Source organism: Natator depressus, chromosome 3 (genome assembly GCF_965152275.1).
Source record: "Natator depressus isolate rNatDep1 chromosome 3, rNatDep2.hap1, whole genome shotgun sequence".
NCBI classification, from domain to species: Eukaryota; Metazoa; Chordata; order Testudines; family Cheloniidae; genus Natator; species Natator depressus.
Genome location: NC_134236.1, coordinates 11,438,188 through 11,456,894, shown reverse-complemented (window position 1 = coordinate 11,456,894; position 18,707 = coordinate 11,438,188). Strand labels below are relative to the sequence as shown.

Genomic DNA, 18,707 nt, shown 5'->3' with positions numbered 1-18,707 from the left:
AGTGGGGAAGGAACCTTGACACCTAGCAACCAGCAGAGGTGGCCTGAGGACAGCGAGTCACGGGGCCGGGCGAGCGTGCATCACGGCGGCCTGCCACGCGCCCCACACGGCACTGGGCCCAGTGGGCTCCTCCCTCGTCTGCGTGAGGCGCTGTGGGTGTGAGGGCGGGGTAGCCCCCCCAGAAGCCCCCCGGATCCAGGCAGGATCCATTTGACAGCCCCACCTGGGCAGCCCCATTCACAGCGCCAGGGCTGCCCGGCAGTTGCCCGTGTAGCTTCCACGCAGAACTGGGGGTGGGTGAGCGTTTTAATCGCATTGGGTTTCTCCTACGTCCCTAACACGCCCCGCTTCCCCCTTGGAAAAGCGCCTTGTTTTGACTCGCCTTCCCTTTTAAGTCAGGCACATCTTCGGGCGCCCTATTCTGCGCCCAAGGGAAAGATGGCCCCATTCTCCCAAGATGGCGGCGCCGGCCGGTGAACGTGGGGTTCTGCGCGCCGGTAGCTTACAAGGCCCCAAAGATGGCGATGCTGGCGGAGCGTGAGTAGCGGGGCTGCAGAGGGGGTTAGAGCCGGCAAGTCGGGTGAAGGGAGAAACCATTATGTGTCTGGGAAGGGGAGCTACCACGGTCTACGCAGGAGGGGTGTGGGGAGAAACCAAAACCGATGAGGAGGTGGAAGACACCACCAGGGATGTTGGGGGAAGGGGAGCGTGTCCCTGATGAAAGGGTGGACTCGATGGAAGGAGCTATTCTGAGGGGTAGGGAGATACCACTATTCGGGGGGTGGGGGCGCCCCTCTAGGCTGCGTTATGTCTCCTCTGGAACCCTGGCTCCTTGCCCCGCCCAGGGCGCTCGGGGGGCCTGGCGCAGCGGTGGGGAGGCTGGGAGGGGCCCCTGGGCGCTACCAAAGCGGTGGGTGGGTGAGGGAGGGAGGAAGGAACCTGCCTAGGTCCAGGCATTGGGGGAGCGAGTGGGGAGGTGCCTGGACCTCGTGGGGCCCCTATGGGGGTCCTGCCTGCTGGGCCCCTCTGTGGGCCTTTGGGCAGGGTGGGCACTGGGCCCCAGCCCCTCTGTGGGCAGGGGCGCTGGGTGGGGCCCCAAGCTGTGTTGTTGGGCCCCCATGGGGTTGTTTCCCACACCAGCGTCCCTTCTCTCCCCCCCTACTGCCCCCACTAAAAGAGCCACTTGTCAGAGGGGAAAACACTTCTCATCATGGCCTGTGGTGCATACTCCGACACTGCACTATGGTGTGAGCACGCACATGGACGCAGTGGTGAAACGCAGCTGTCTCTGGCGAGGAAGGGTGGCAACCGTTTAACTGTTCACAGCAATTTAGGACAGGAAATGAACGCTGCCTTATCCCCAGTGATGGCAAGAGGGATTTTCTGTAGTTGGAACAAAACTTCATAGTATCTAAGTGAGAGAATACCCTGACTGTATGAAGATTTATACATATGTATAAAGACAAGAACATACTTGAAATAACCCTGCTGAACTCAACAAGATTTGTGCTTAATGTTAAACATTAGTATTATAGCACTTTTGCATAAGGAGGGCGTACGTTCTTGTGTGAGAGGCTTTTTTTAATTGAGTGTGAGGTAAACTGTTACCACAAATTGATTATTTAATGCCGCTGGGTGATGGAATCAAATTCAAGGTCTCAGTACTTATCTTCAAAGCACTCCAGGGCATGGGCCCAGGATACGGAGAAGATCAACCAAAGTTCCAAGATGAAGACTGTGATCAGCAACTTTGGTCTTCTGCTGCAATGGAAATCTCAAGGGCTATGTCTATATGTGTCTTTCAGAGGTATTCCCCGCTCCCCCCCCCCCCCCCCCGAAAAAAACCAAAAGTTTTGCCGCAACAAGTGCCAGTCCTGCTGACGATACAAACGTCAGTCATTGGAGGTAGAAGTCTTTTGTTGGCAGGAGAGCCGACAAACAGCGTCTATACTGCATGACTTTTAGCAGCATGACTTTTAGCAGCATGTGGCGATACAGACATGTCACTAAAAGCTGTGTAGTGTAGACATCGCCTAAGAGAGAGGCTCATCTCTGCAGGAGACAGAACTTTCTTGAGGGCTGGTCCAAGACTGGAATGAACTCCCCCAGGAACAAAGGATCATCACAGTCCTTTCTACCTTCCTCTTCCAAGGAGCAATGGTCTAAAGCTGCAGTGGGGGAGGTCTAGGTTGGATATTAGGAAAAATCATTTCGCTAGGAGGATGGTGAAGCACTGGAATGGGTTACCTAGGGAGGTGGTGGAATCTCCATCTTAGAGGTTTTTAAGGCCCAGCTTGACAAAGCCTGGCTGGGATGATTTAGTTGGGGTTGGCCCTGCTTTGAGCAGGGGATTGGACTAGATGACCTCCTAATGTCTCTGCCAACCCTGATCTTCTATGATTCAAAGTGCAAAATGTATTTCCCTGAATCTCCCTTCTCTAACATATATAGCAGTGTGTGTATCAGAAATATTTAACACCTAAAACTAAACATTTCATTGTATACTCTCATCCCCTGGGGAGAGGATGAAAGAACAAACACATGACAGATGTTAGTCACATTGCATAATGTGCCATTCAGAAGTGCTTAGATACTAAGTTGATGAGGATACTGTAAGAAACTGTTAATAAATTGTATAGCCATTTGCTTGACCACGCTTCAGTTGGTTATGAAATATATTCAAGAGACTAGCCAGCATGTATTGGTCAACAGAATATATAAAATAGTTTTTAATGCCCTTAGATGGTTATTGAAAGTTTAATTATTTATTGGGACACTCGAAGCTTTTGAATTCTTTTTTTCTTTTAATGTCAAATATAAATAATATGTTTCTGCAGGACTGGGGCCAGAATATGTAATGAAACTTAAGATTTTTTTTTTTTAATTTGAGAGACATAGCTCTGAGTTGATTTGAATAAAGCTATACACAGAGAGCACAATTACATGTAAGTCCCCATCAGCGTGGTTATTCAGAATTGTGCAGTATCCAATGTACAATAATTAAAAATTTAGTGCTGTGTTAACGTTTATCCTTGCATGTGCAGGGAAGCACTGAAATACTTCTTTAAAGAATAAATCTAATTACGTAGGGTTTGCCAGAACTCTGTATGTGTGACTAGCTTGTGGTAATTGTGAAGGCAGATTATGCACATGCATTTTTGTGTGTGCAGTTCTGGACAAGTTCAATCACTGTATTATCAATATTTAGTCCAAAAGGGAGGAGGAGAACTATTTCTTATCCATGCACATAGCTAAAACTCTTCTCCAAGCTCTCATTCTCTTGGTTCTCAATTACTGCAACATCCTTCTCTCTGGACTTGACAAAAGCAATCTTGCCATGCTTTTATCTATTCAAAATGCTGCTGTAAAGATCATTTTCCTAGCCTGTTGTTTTAAGCATGGCACACCTCTCTTTGCATCCCTCCACTGGCTCCCCCTCCTCCTACCTGTCATATCTCATATCAAGATGTCAGCTCTTGCATCCTGTCAGCTCATGATGCTGGCCTCCCTCACCCGCTTATTACATTTTCAAACTAAGATCTTTTGCTTTCTCACAGGATGCCCCTTACACTCGGCAGATGCTTCCCATAATAATTGAAAAGCCACCTCGTTCTCCTTTTTCAAAACTCTCCTGTACCATGATGCGTAAAAAAAAATTTGACAATGGTCAGGGTGCTGATGTGCAGAGTATACCGCCTATCATACGGTACAATATTGTCATGTTGTTTCCTTGTACTGCCCTGTCAGTCTGTAGCCATCTGTTGTCTCCTGTCTACTTAGATTGTAAGCTCTTTGTGGCAGGGACTGTTTTGGCTTGTACAGCACCTAGCACAACAGGGTCTGGTCCATGATTGGAGCTCCTAGGTATTACGGTAATTCAAAAAGAATAATCTAAAACAAGAGACTATAGATGGGAGGGCAAGGAAAGGATGCCTAGAACATCTGTAGATGATTTTTAGCCATCTCCTAGTGCAGTTTAGCAGCTGGAGACAAGGAGAAGAGCCAGTAGCACATCACCAACCAGCTCTCTGCCCGTAATTATTGAGTGCTCCATGGACCACAGTTTCAGAACTTCTAGTTCAGCTTCACATCCAGGGCTGCAGTTGGGCAAAAAGTGTGCAGGAACTGATCCATTGCAAACAGCATGGAGCTGGAGTTAGTGGAATAGCAAAAGGTGTCTGAGTGAATGAAGTTTTTCTCCACTGGATGGTGCTGCTTACCCAGGATATCAGTAGTACCTCTATAATGTAATTCTCCAGGGGCAGTTTGGTACAGCGGAGTGCTAGTGTTGGAACTGAATCACTTTTAGCTTGCAGGATGATAGGTAGTTTACTTCTTCATTTTGGAAAGATTACAGTGAACAGACATCTCTAACAAAGAGAATTGTTCTTTCCAAATCTCATTTGGAGGAGAAGGGATGGCTGCAGCACAGAGGTTTGAGTTCTGGCTCTGCCGCACATTTCTTGTTGATTTTAACTAAGTCACTTCACTTCTCTGTTCTTGAGTTTCCCGATCTGCGAAATAGGACTAACACATCTGTCTGTCTTAAGGAAATGTGAAGATTAATACCCTGTCTGTAAAGTGATTTGAGATCCTGCAATTGAAGGTGCTAGGAAAGGAAAAAGTGTTACAAATTTCAACTTTGAGAAACTACTCTACTAAGTCTTGTAACCAGGGGTCTCTGGGGAGGATGAACTGAAAAGCATCTTAGATATATGTGGCAGCTTTACAGCTGTGTAAGATGTATCAAATTTAATTCCTCGGGTTTTGTTAAGCCACTATCCTGAGTAATAGTTACAATAGACAGAAAATGAGGGTTCTTCAGATGTTATAGCTGGTAGGAAGTGCTGAACAAGTGGGATTATAGTGATTTAAGGAAGGTGAAAGGAGAGCAATGAAGAAGAGACTTCAGGCTAAAGGGGTAGAGGAAAAGGGACCATGTAAGGCATGGAATTGGAAAGGAGACATTAGTGTACTTGAAACCTTCCGTATGTGTGTGACTGTGTCCTCTTGAATTGATCCTCGTGTGCTGCACTGGTTGACTTTGAAATGTACAACCTTCTGTGGCTTAAAGGGACAGTGGCCAAGATTTTCAAATGTTGTGAGATTCAGTGTTTGGTTGCTCAGTTTGATTTTTCAGAGGACTGGTGATCATTATTTTTTGAAATCAGTTTTCTTTGAGGTGTGTTGAGTTGGTTGCCCAAAATCACTGGTCAGCTTTGTAAATCTTGGCCAGCATCCACATAACTCCTTTTGGTTGAGATTTTCAAAGTAGCCTAAGGAAATTAAGTGCCCAGTTCCCGTTGAAGATTTGTGGGAGTGTTTGGGCACTTGGCATATTTTAGGCCCTTTTGATCATCCCGACCACTCTGTGTTTATATATAAACACAAACAATCCCTATGTTATTGGTATGACTATAGATTATCAACACTAACAGAGCTCTAGACTTTTCTCCCTGTATGCTCTATTCACTTCTTGAATTTTTACTCAGCTTGGATAATGAAAACAGGCTGGTCAGTTTCACTTATGAAAAAGCATACCGAAAGTCATATAGAGATCTCTCTGGAAACTGTACAGTTTTCCAGAGAATGAGATCCTTTCTATTGGTATTTAACCATCTGATGGAATTTGGGGGTATTCCATCAGCAGGGTATAATTTCCTTTTAAATCCAATAGGACTTTTCTTGAGGGTGGTTTTTCTGTACAGCGCAGTTACTAGTGCTTCTAATGCTGCTGGGGAACGTTAAAGCTAATGTTAAACACAATTTTGTAATTTTTTTCATCACTATGTTTTGTGAAGTCGGAGTAGGTTTTTATTAGAAGAAACAGAACAGGGGCTGAAACCAAATTGTGTTCCTGTAATCTTGTTCCAATTTTCCAAAGGTGCATTTAGAGGACTGATGGTCTTGTAGTTAAAGCATGGAATTGTGACTCAGGGGAATTGGGTTCAATTCCTGGCTCAGCCACAGAATTTTTATGATCTTGAGCAAGCCATTTATCTCTCTATGCCTCCATATGTAAAATGAGGGTAGTAATACTTCCTTTTTCTGTTTAGGCCAGGGATGGGCACACTTTTTGGCCCAAGGGCCACATCTGGGCATGGCAATTGTATGGCGGGCCATGAATGCTCACAAAATTGGGGGTTGGGGTATGGGAGGGGGTGAGAGCTCTGGGGTGGGGCTGGGGATGAGGGGTTTAGGGTGCAGCAGGGAGCTCCGGACTGGGACCAAGGGGTTTGGAGGGCAGGAGCGGGATCAGGGCTGGGGCAGGGGGTTGGCGTGTGGGAGGGGGCCAGAGGTGCAAGCTCTGGGTGGCGCTTACCTCAAGCACCTCCCAGAAGCAGCAGCAGCATGTCCCGCCTCCGCCTCCTACACGGAGGCGCAGCCAGGCAGCTCTGCGCGCTGCCCCGCCTCCAGGCGCCGCTCCTGCCAATGGGGGCTGTGGAGGCAGTGTGCAGAGCCCCTTGGCTGCCCCTACATGTAGGAGCCCGGAGGTGGGAGGATATGCCGCTGCTTCCAGGAGCCGCACGGAGCGGGGCAAGCCCCCGACCCCGCTCCCCAGCTGGAGCGCCAGAGCGGGGCAAGCCCTAGACCCTGGTCCCCAGCGGGAGCTCGAGGACTGGATTAAAATGTCTGATGGGCCGGATGCAGCCCCCGAGCCGTAGTTTGTCCACCCCTGGTTTAGGCCCTGATCCTGCAAACAGTTGTGCACATGTTTAACTTTGTTATGCTAACTTTACTTTACTTCGTTGATTTCAGTGGAACTACTAACGGTAGTAAAGTTAAGGATCTGCATAATTGTTTGTAGGATTGTAAGCTCTTCAAAGCAGAGGATCTTTCTTACTGTGTCTGATCACAATGTAGCCTTGATCCTCATTTTGAGACTCTAGTGGGTGTAACTGTAATACAAATAATAATGTCATCTGAGTTCTCAGATAAATTAGCCATTCTCTGTGCAGACCTTGAGAGCTTTCATCACATTGGTGCTTGTTCTGTACTCGTTTGAATAAGCAGACATCTGTGACTGGTTATGTTTAATTTTTTTTATTAAAGCAGTGGTTAGATCCACTATAATCTGACATTCAGGGAGGAAAGATGGTCCAGTGATTAGGGCACCACCCTAGAACTTGGGAGACCTGCATTCGAGTCCCTGCTCTGCCATAGACTTCCTGTGTGACCTTGGGCAAGTCTCTTAGTCTGTATGTGCTTCAATTCCCTGTTACAATGGGACTAATAGCACTTCCCTACTTCACAGAAGTGTTATGAAGAGAAATACATTGAAGATTGAGATGCTCAGATACTGTGGTATTAGGACTGTATAAGTACCATATATAGTCTGTTATAGATTCTGTTTGGAGGGAAAATAATGTCTTGACTTTTTTTTAATTGCACTTTCAGCTTCTGTAATATTAAATAGAGCATAATTTATTCCCCCCTACTGTAGCCCGTAAAAAGCAGAAGTGGTCTGTGGATCCTAGAAACAGCGCCTGGAGTAAAGATGAATCCAAATTTGGCCAGAAGATGTTGGAAAAAATGGGATGGTCCAAAGGAAAGGTATGGTCTGAAGGGAAGTAAGTGGTCTTGCAGAAAAGCAAACTCTCAGCTATTCCAGAATTTGAAATACTGAGAGAGATCTGGATACAGGAATTACAGGCAGCTCTTAGGCCTAGAGCAGGGGTCGGCAACCTGTGGCACACGTGCCAAAGGCGGCACGCAAGCTGATTTTTAGTGGCACTCTCCTGCCAGCCAGGGTCCCGGCTGCCGGCCCCGCTCAGCCCGTGCCGGCCTGGATGGATGGAACCCCGGGCCGGCAGCGGGCTGAGCGGGGCCGGCGGCCGGGACCCCGGCTGGTAAGGGCCAGCGGCCGGGACCCCAGGCCGGCAGCAGGATGAGCGGGGCCGGCAGCCAGGACCCCAGACCGGCAGTGTGGGCAGCAGACAGAACCCCAGACCGGCAGCGTGATGAGCTGCTCAGCCCGCTGCCGGTCTGGGGTTTCGTCCGTCAGCCCCTGCCAGCTGGGGTCCTGGCTGCCGGCACCACTCAGCCCGCTGCCAGTCTGAGGTTCCATCGGGGGGCTCTGTAAATGTAAAATTTATTACTGGTACGCGAAACCTTAAATTAATGAAGACTTGGCACAGTACTTCTCAAAGGTTGCCGACCCCTGGCCTAGAGTTTATAGGGCTATATCCTTTTTAGTAGGTACTTTACTGTTACCCCCCTTCTTGCTGACTTCTGGATCTCTCCTGCTGTCCTGTTTCCTTTTTTCCTTTTCTGCTCTCTTTGATAAGATGATGGGTGACCCCAATTCAGAACTGCAGGAGCTACAGATGTGCCTCCCAAATTCTGACAGCTGCCTGGGGTGTAAGATAGAGCAGCTTCAGGAGCTGCTTTAACTTTTGGCAACTTTTAATGGCCCCTTATGATCTGCTCTTCCACCCAGAATAGCCAGAGTGTAGCATCAAGCCACATCTCTTCCCACCCCAGCATGCTCCTATGGTGGAGAGCTGTCGGTGGAGGCCTGTCATCTTAGGATGACAGATATATTCCCTGTTGGCTAATAAAGACATCTCTGCTGCCTCTTTAGAGTGGCTCAGCTTCTATAGAAACTCCACAGAGCCCAGAATTGAGGCCTGTGTCTCTTCAGCATTTCCAGGTGCTAGTTACCTGACTAAACACAAAAGAGAATGGTCTTCATTGTTTTTTAAAGGCATCTCTCATCTCTGGTATTTCTCTTCCACCATTTAATAAAGAATAATAGTTGTGGCTTTCTTGAGTTTAGGAGACTCCCAGAACTTATGGTGAAAGAGAAGAGGTACTCCTGAGTGTCTCACAATAACTGTGTTGACTTGGGAAAGTTGCTTAAAGAAAAGGTAGCCTAAATAGCTACCTGGCTCTGATTTTGCATTTAGTTGCTGGAGCAGAATTTCACATACAAACAGCGAAGGGTAAGGCCTGATCCCAAACCCAGGGACATCGATGAGTCCATTGGCTTTGATAGGTTTTCTAGCTGTGATTGATTAACTTCTTGATTTGTAAGCACAAATACACATTTATTAGTGCTTTTAATGTACTGTGAAAATAAATATGAAAGCCATGGGATTTTAAAACTGAGATTGAAAGGATGCTGTCAAACATTCTGCTCACACTGGATAAAATCATGCTGGCAACAACCAAACACAACTGTTGCCTTAACTAAAGTGGACAGAGATTTTTTCCTAAGTGTCCTAAAACCATGCTATAGGCCCTGCCTACACTGGAATTACAGCTGAAGTCAGGAGGATCTGTTACAACACAGTCCCAATAGATGGGGCAATAGACCTGGTACGTGATAGTGAGAGGAATCTGGCTAGCAACATTTTTAAAACAAAATTCACTGTCTGCTGGGCCCATGCTAGCAACAGTCATGTTTAAATATGGGTTATTGCTGCATAAAACAGGTTTTCAACCATAGGCCTCATCTACACTACTCCCAAATACTGTGATGCGGCCCACCAGTGTTCTTATGTGACTTCTTCTTATTTGTGTGGCTAGGAAAAAATAAATAGGGTAGAGAATGAGGTCTTGTCTTTGATAGGTACCTTGGCTAAAACATGGTAACCTAGCATGGGCTTAGCATGTTTGGTTTTCCTGCCACCTGGGCAAGAAAAATACATATTGGGCCCCAAACATATTTCCTTACTGAATTTAAATACTGTTAGTTTGTAGTAGGGACAAAGCCAAGATCTGAAGTCCAGACTTGCCCCAACACTCTTCATGAACAAGCAAAGAAAATGGGTCCTGCTGAGTTCCAGTTTGGGTCAATTACATTTTTATTTGCCTCAATCTAACCTCTCTCCGCAAGTTCAGTTGGGTGTGTTATTCTTCTTTTCCTGCTGGCAGTTGTTTAAGTACAACAATTACATCTTCCACCCCTGAGGTGGATGCATTTCCGTGGTGAGAGAAGCATTCCCAATGTGTGCTCTCTCTTTCTGTGTTCAAAGTTGTAAAGCACTGCAGGATCACCTAGAAATGTAAGGTGCTGTCCGGATTAATCATGAACAACTCAGTGATATTATTTGTTTCAGAGTAGCAGCCGTGTTAGTCTGTATTCACAAAAAGAAAAGGAGTACTTGTGGCACCTTAGAGACTAACCAATTTATTTGAGCATAAGCTTTCGATGAAGTGAGCTGTAGCTCACGAAAGCTTATGCTCAAATAAATTGGTTAGTCTCTAAGGTGCCACAAGTACTCCTTTTCAGTGATATTACTGCTTTGGTGTTTTGAGGGGCACATAAACAGTAAGTTAAAAATACACACATTCTCTGTGTTGCTTATAGCATTTGACTGAATTTAAATTGTAGACAAGAAAATAAATAATAATATAAGTTGTCTTGTTTGTATTTCAAAAATAAATGGACTTTCTGTATGATACCTATATTTATCTTTAATGTCACTCCTGAAAAACGCTTACAGTTTGCCTTATGTTCCCATTAGGGTCTTGGGGTTCAGGAACAAGGGAGCACAGAGCACATCAAGGTTCAAGTGAAAAACAACACACTTGGTTTAGGAGCAGCCATAAATTATGAGGTAAGTACTAGTCAGCGTTACTGCCAACACAGGTAAGAATGTGTTGATTGTTGATAGCCCCTTTATGTAATGGGAAGTGAGTGAAATCTATCATCAAGTTTGTATGGTGTCAGGATAATGATGAACATCTCACAGAAGAGAGAAACCAGCTTAAATGCAGTATTGGTACAGTTGTGTCCTGTTGGGGTTTTTTGGGAGGATGTTTGAGTGGGGAGGCTGTGGTGAATAATGGGGAGTAGGCGGCTCAGAGATGCCACTTCCCACAGACAACTGAAATGTTTGTTTACTGGTAGATATCCCTTTGTCTCCATTTACTAGACCTGGTTTCATGCCTTCCTGTCATTCTGCTCCCTATTCCTGGAACAGTCCCTATTTCCCGTTGGCAGTCATGGGTTTACACAGAATGTGGGATCGAGCCCTAAAGGCGCTGTCTGAGTCAACATCTGAACTGACTTTGTGTGTTCTCATCTTTTGTGCTGCAGGAAAATTATGTTAGCATTTCCTGCCTGTAGCTGAAAACAACTTGCCCAGACTGGGGCATGACAGAGCCAACAACAACTCAGTATTGTTTGAAGACTTTCAAACGCAACTCGTAGGCACTTGGAGCGAACTTAACAAGCTGTAGTTAGTGTTTCTACCCATGAAACTTTAGGGATTGCTAGTTACTCTTTGGTGTGTAGAACCAGAGGATGTACAGTGAGAATCTGATAGACCTTTTGATAGGAGCTTTTGCCTCTTATTTGCTTGGGTGCTATTTACAGGACAACTGGATTGCTCATCAAGATGACTTCAACCAACTTCTGGCTGAACTGAATAATTGCCATGGGCAAGGTGAATCAGGTATGTTACTACTTCGCTATATTGGAAGATTCACTGAGAATTTCCTTTATTTTTCATTTCTTAAAAGGCAAATTAAGGCCCAGTCCTGTGGGCTGGTAATACTTCTTGCATGATGCTCATCCCCCTTCAACTCATTAAAATGAATGGGAACAGGGGGCTTACTGCCACGCAGAACCAAGATGTTAAGTTTGATGAGGATGTGTATGAATTACATTTAAATTCCATAGATTGTAATGGGCTTTGAATCAGGCCCTTGTTAGGGCTCTTCAAAAGAAAAGGCAGACGGGTGTGTTCCCTTTATCTGGTGAGATATGCAGAAGCAGCAGCTGTCCACTGAAAAACAGCCTGGGGCAGTTCAAAGGCGTGTGACACAAACATTCTCCAAAAAAGAACAGGAGGACTTGTGGCACCTTAGAGACTAACCAATTTATTTGAGCATAAGCTTTCGTGAGCTACAGCTCACTTCATCGAAAGCTTATGCTCAAATAAATTGGTTAGTCTCTAAGGTGCCACAAGTCCTCCTGTTCTTTTTGCGGATACAGACTAACACGGCTGCTACTCTGAAACATTCTCCATTGCCACATTTTACCTCCTCAGCCTCATTGGTGAATAATTGTGTCTGGGTTTTTACCTGTTGGCAGTTTCTTCAGCGCTTCACTTTTCCTGCCCTTGAGAAACTGCTGTTTGCATGAGCTGGGGTCAAAACCTACCTCCTCTTTAAATACTGTGATTTAGTTGGGCAAAAGGGCAGGACATGCAGAAGCAGGAAACTTGTCAAAAATTTCCAAAAGAGCTAAATCTCTCAGTCTCAGAAAGTACTTGCGCCTGGTCTATGCACATGCTGGTTTAAATAATAGGAACAAACTAAACTGATATAAGTGAGGTTTAAAACCGTGCAAGCATCCACATAGTGCTGCATAAGTTTAACTAACTTGATCTAACATCATGCCTTTACTTAAACTGGGTCAATTTTTATGTGCCGACAGGCCCTTGGGCTGCAGGTCTGCAACCGTTAGTTCCCTGGTGGAGCCCCATTAGAGTCAGTGGGGTTCTGCCTGGGTGCAGCATCTGGCCACAAATTATCAGTGGCAGTATGTTGGCCTTAGTGAGTTTATTCAAAATATTCAGAGCAAACTGTAGTTGCTAATGAGTTAATCCTAAAAATGACAGCAAGAGTGTGGAGTTATTTTTGGAATTACGAGGAAGATTAAAATCAGTTTTTACGGTGGAGAAACTACAACCTCCCCTTAATAAGCCGCACACCTACAGGGCTGCAGCTGAAATCCTGGTCCTCAAGCTTTAAGGGACAGATTTTTAAAGGTACACCTCTACCCCGATGTAACGGGAGCCGATATAACACAAATTCAGATATAACACGGTAAAGCAGCGCTCCGGGTGGGCGGGGCTGCACGTTCCAGTGGATCAAAGCAAGTTTGATATAACACGGTTTCACCTATAACACGGTAAGATTTTTTTGGCTCCCGAGGACAGCGTTATAGAATCCTAGAATATCAGGGTTGGAAGGGACCTCAGGAGATCATCTAGTCCAACCGCCTGCTCAAAGCAGGACCAATCCCCAATTTTTGCCCCAGGTCCCTAAATGGCCCCCTTAGGATTGAACTGAACTCACAACCCTGGGTTATATCGGCGTAGAGGTGTAAGTAGGTGTCTAAAGATCTAGAGAGGTGCCCTGGTCATTTTCAAAGTGCCTAGTTCCTAACTCCCATTGGATTTAGGTGCCTTTGAAGATCCCACTGGGCACCTATCTGCATTTTCAGGAAACTAAATACAATTAAAAATCTGATCCTAAAATCCTGCTGAGCTAAAGGAAGATCAGTTAGCTGTAACTCGTGGGAAGACCCTGATGGTCTTTGTAAGTTGATTCCATCCATTACGTGCTTTCAGAGGTGGGCAAATGTCACTAACCCCATTTTTACACATATGGAAACTGAGGAGCAGAGAGGCTTAAATGACTTGTCCAAGGACACACAGTGAGTCAGTGGCAGAGCCAGATTCATTGAAGGAAGCTGTCCTGGTTCCCAGTCCTGTGCTGTATCCCGTAGGTAGACCATTGTGACCTCTCCAAAGTCCTATGCTGTATTAAGTTTTGAAGACCCTTGATCTCGAAAGATATTTATACTTGGCTCACCCCCATGGTATCTGAGCACCCATTTCATTGCTCAGTAGTCACAAAAAGTGAATAGGATATGGACATAAATACAGCCAAAGCAAATTGTTTTTAAAATTGGGGTGAATATTTCTGCAGCATCCGCCCAGCCCAAATACTGAACCTCAGTAGTGGAGATGATGATGCATCTGTCCAGTGAAAGCTCCATAGATAAAATTTCTGATGTTGGATACTGAAGTTCCACCTTACAGCCACAAGAGGGTGCTGGTGTCACTCTTGCTGGAAGTGTGAGATTGCGATTGACGCTCCACTGAGAATTCTTACTGTTTTATGTTCCCTCTGGATTAGACAGCAGTGGAATCACAAGTGCCTGATCCTTGGTTGGGATGCTAGTATTATGATGCTCAGTTTCCACACGAAACGTGTCTTTGAGGGCTTTCAACTCTGTCTGCAGCAAATTCTTTCTAACCTCAGATTTACTAGATGTAGGAGTAACCAGTTCCCCTCGTTACAGATTTTCAGTTTAAATGCAGTAGGGACTGGATGGATCGGAGTGATCATGGGCTATTAGCTTTTTCCCCCCTAGGTTGATGGTTTAACTCCAGCTCAGTCATTCTGAGTTCCAGACAGTGCCACCTGTTCTAGTCCATGGAGGGTAATGGGTTTGCACAGGTTCACTGAGGATCTAATTTTGTCTGCAGATCCTTGATTACAGGTGAGGGTGCATGAGAATGAAGGAACCCAGCTTGCCTATTGGTAACCAGGCTGAGTCTGCAGGCCTAGCAGTTAGAAAATACATCTTAACTTGGAAACTGATGATGATTATTTGTATTGTGGTAGCACGTAGGAGCCCTAGTCGAGGACCAGGACCACACTATTAAGTGCTGTGTGAACACAGGACACAAAGCTGTGAAGAGCTTACAATCTAAGCGTAAGATGAGATAACAGACGGGTACAGACAGATGGGGGAGCACCAGGAAGCAATGAGATGATATTGATCAGCATGATAGGCAGTGGTCTCTGCACATCTGCAGCCTAACTGTTATCAGGGCTTTTTTTTAAGAATCCCAGCATAGGAGTTGGGGGTGGACAACGAGGTAGCTTTGTGGATGTTTATGGGGAATTCCTCTCAAGCCTGTGGGGCAGCATGGGAGAAGGCATGATGGTGCTTGTTTGAAAATTGAATAAGTGGACGATGAAGGCTGGCACGATGGGCCGATCGGAGGTGAGCATCAGCATCTTGATGCTGAATGAGCGATGGTGGGTAGCGTGGGGATTGACCATGAAGAGCCTTGTAAGGGAAGAGAATCAGCCTATGAGTGATTGCATTAGAAAAGTGAGAGTCACTGAGAGATGATCACAGAACCTCACAGTGCTTTTTCCAGCCACTTTTCAGGGTGTACCCTAACTTAGTCACTCCTGTATATCAGTGTGTTTGTCATCAAGAATTCCTTTTAGGTTAATTGGTATGGTGGGCAACAAATGATGATAATAGACTCTATCTAAGGGTTGTACATAAAGACATTGTAGAGGACTTAGAACAATGGCCCGCCAACCTGATTGCTTGTAGGCACTGTTGCAATTTAAATGTTTAGTAACAAGACACTGTCCCTGCTCTGAAGAACTTGCATCTTTTTACAAATTACATTTATAACGAGTAGGGGTAACATAATAGCTGGGAAGTGGGGTAATAAGATCGTATGGTAACGTATCTTGAACAACACTTACCATGCTCTTCGATGTTGTGGTGTGACTGGTTTTTGGGACACGGTCCTAAATTGAGGCATTAAATATACTGACATTTGAGTTTAGTGGTTAACGTTTGTCTAATGGAAATGTAACCTTTGTGTTTTAGAGCCCTCTAGCGAACAGAAGAAGACATTCAGTCTTGAAGAGAAATCCAGATCCTCCAGGAAACGTGTTCATTATATGAAGTTTGCAAAAGGTAAGGGGCACTTCGTTGTTCTTTCTTGAACTTCAGGGTTATAAATATCTATGTACCAGGATGACACACGCCCTCTGACTTATATTTGTCATTAGAAACATCCATGTGGCAACCAGCTTTCAATTATAATACAGCCTTCCTGCTTTATTTGGCAGGTTTTGTTGGCTTTAGGCTGGTATTCTTGAATAATTCAATCATTGTCTATAGGAAGCTGCTATTAATAAGGAAAGGTGACTATTTTGAATGGTATAAAATTAAAAACACAATGGTCCATGTGTTGAAAGAACTCACGAGAAGTTGTTGCATGGACATCTGTACAGCTATATCCTGTGCAATCTTGATAGCCCCTCTTAGTGGTCATGTGGATAAGATCAGTGATAAGCTTAAACTTGATTGCAGTAAGAGGAAAGATCTGTTACCAGGTCTTCTCTTTATCATTGATCATTGGCCTAGGTCACCCAAATAATTAAATTTAACTCCTGAAGTTTTGATTTTTTTTTTTCTTCTTAATAACTGAATGCGTCAGCCATCCTCTGCTTCTGGCTTTACTTTAATAGTAATCCTATTTGCCTCTCAGTTCTCTGTGTGTATGTAAGTAAATAAAAATGTCATTGGAACGGATTCTACCCATACATACTATTTTCCATTAATGGGTACTTTGTTAAAATATAATCCCCAATACAATGTTGTGTTACGCTAGTGAATGCATCACATAAAATAGCAGCAGTTGACTTCTTAATGGGGGCCAAATTGTAGTACTAGGGCTCCACCAAAGGCTGCAGCTAACTTTTGGTGGCATCTCAAGATGTCACATCGCTCCTCCTTTCTTTCCCTTCCTCTGCTTTGTCTACCACTCCTGTATTCAGATAGCGTAGTATTCAGATAGGGATAAAGCTTATTGCAGGGCCTGAAGCATCACTCCCCTGCCCTTGAAAACATTTTAGAGACCCACGGGCTGGGGCAATCTGGTGCTTTCCAGAGATAGAAGTTTTGCTCTTCATAAGCCAGGGTTAAACCCTCCCCGGCAGAGATGGCGACGCTGTATCCAGAGAAGAGGACTTAATGCTGTTAGAGGCAAGGATATCCAGCCAGAGTTCGAGGAGACATGCTTGTTCACTGAACTCGCCCTGTGTGTAAGGGGACACAGACCAGGTCTCCCTCTTGCATGGTGCAGCCTTCTCCACCCTGCTGCATCCTGTCAGCAGAATGGCGATCAAGATGGAGGGAGGGGGGCGGGCCATGACCCTACCCCTTCCCTGGCCCCTTTGGGATAGCTTGAAGGAGTGCAGAGACACCTTTTGTATGTTTGTCTGAGGACAGGCAGTACAGCGGGCTTCTTGTGCCCACTTGCTGCCTCATCCCTACCCATTCCTCCCCCTACAAAAGGGCCAAGAACAATCAACGTTTAGGGCCAGCTTAACATGTTGTCCCTGTCTCCCCACCCCCTAAGGCTTCTGGAACCCCACTGTTCACTTTTGATATTGTCCAAATGAATAATGGCTGCATTTCTTTGCTTCCCCCCCCTCCAGGAAAGGATCTCTCTTCCCGCAGCGAAGATGACCTGTCCTGCATTTTTGGGAAACGACAGAGTACAAAAACTGAGGTAAATCATATGAATGTAGGACAGGAAGGGATCTCCTGGGTCATCAAGTCCAGTCCCCTGCTATCACAGACAACCCTGTCATACAGTCTTGTTCATAAACTTACCAAGTTCCATCTCAAAACTAGTTAGGGCAGTAGTGAGCAACCTGCGGCCCATCAGGGTAATCTGCTGGCGGGCCGTCGTTTACATTTGCATGGCCACTCACAGCTCCCAGTGGCTGCGGTTCACTGTTCCCGGCCAATGGGAGCTGCGGGAAGTGCCGGCCAGAACGTCTTTCTTGATTCTGGGTTCAATAGTCTAAACTATTCCTCTTCTTTTAACATTTTTCCCTTTAAAGAAACCTATGCACATATCCAAATGCCTTGATGCAAGTGAGATTATTACGTACTCTTCGAGAGCAGTGGCCTTTCGGGTCCTTAAAGCCCCCATTCTGTCCCCATTAAAGCTCTGAATGGAAGGGCAAGCTTTTAACTGTTGGTGAAAAGAATGAGTTTAGTCGATGTTTTAATGATTTACTGCGGACATGGTGTAACTTCTCTAAAAATCAGTCAGTATTAAGAATTTTGTTTTTCCTTTTACACTCTTATTTGCAGTATAGAATGCATAGTAGCTATCTTTTGTTGTTTGAGTTGCAGATTACATACATATTGTAAATATAAAGTACAATATTTAGCAAAAACTGACCAAACTCAGCAAAACAGTAAATTGTTCCTATGTTTCCACAAGAGAGCTGAATATTTACAAATTCTAGACCCAAGGAGCTGTTTTAATGTCACCTGAAATATGGTGACTTGTTTTTCACTTTCGTTGTTCAGTATGCAGTATGCACAGGCACAAATCTGCTATTACGTATCTCCCAGGGACTCTTCGTTCCTTCAGGAAGGTAAAATATGATGTCCAAATTGACACTTATAGACTCACCGATGTGAGTTCTGTAGGTCACAGCTAGGTTTGCACTTAACACTTCAGTAGCATCTTGCTGTTAGGAGGAGGGTGTCTGTCTTATGAATACGCAGAGTGATTCCCTTGTGCAGGAACGTGACTAGTGCAACCAGGCAAGTGTTTTGGCAATACTGGTGATCACTAGTGTGCACACAGAGAAGGGACAAAAGAACATGCCACAGGAATTATAGTGCTAACCCTGTGGGCACTCTGAAGTGGGTTGTGGTTAGAGGGAAGGCTGGAGCCTGTGTTTGAACTGAGAGGATTTCTTGAATATCATATGTGATGGAGCTAGAATATGCAGAGCCTTGTGCCAGCTCCAATCAAAAATATTTTAAAGCTGTTTTACAGCTTCATGAGAAGCCAGTGACAGGGGGCTTGGCAATAGTGTGCCAGGAGATCCTGTCTCTGGTGAGTGTTGTAACAGTAAAGATCTGTAGGCTGTCAAAACTACAGCACCTCCATGAGATTGCAGGGTGTAACCCAAGCTACGATACACTGCCTTGCTGTTCTCCTAGGTAGCTTTACAATTTTTTTTGTTTTTAAATAAATGAAACCTTGGCAGGGAGAGAAAATGGGTATCCGCTCTGCTTCTTATGATAAGAATTCCCCAAACTACAAGAATAGAGCTACCATTAATTGGAATAACTGAGGCTAGGAGAGACTTAAAACCAAGAACCATCC

The 18,707-nt window shown here is 45.2% G+C and overlaps 1 protein-coding gene across 2 annotated transcripts in view; it reads left to right on the top strand.

Annotated features, from left to right (window-relative positions):
- The first annotated feature begins 484 nt into the window (after positions 1-484).
- Positions 485-18,707, top strand: part of PINX1 (PIN2 (TERF1) interacting telomerase inhibitor 1) — an 84,804-nt gene continuing 66,581 nt past the window's right edge. Inside the window, exons 1-6 of one of the 2 annotated variants that reach the window (XM_074947425.1) lie at positions 485-537; positions 7,445-7,554; positions 10,473-10,565; positions 11,327-11,405; positions 15,389-15,478; positions 17,008-17,081. In XM_074947425.1, coding sequence (XP_074803526.1) covers positions 519-537; positions 7,445-7,554; positions 10,473-10,565; positions 11,327-11,405; positions 15,389-15,478; positions 17,008-17,081 — 465 coding nt within the window. In that variant the 5' untranslated portion in view covers positions 485-518. Of the gene's footprint in view, positions 538-719; positions 757-7,444; positions 7,555-10,472; positions 10,566-11,326; positions 11,406-15,388; positions 15,479-17,007; positions 17,082-18,707 lie in introns of those variants that run through there. The other variant, XM_074947424.1, reaches the window with a different exon arrangement.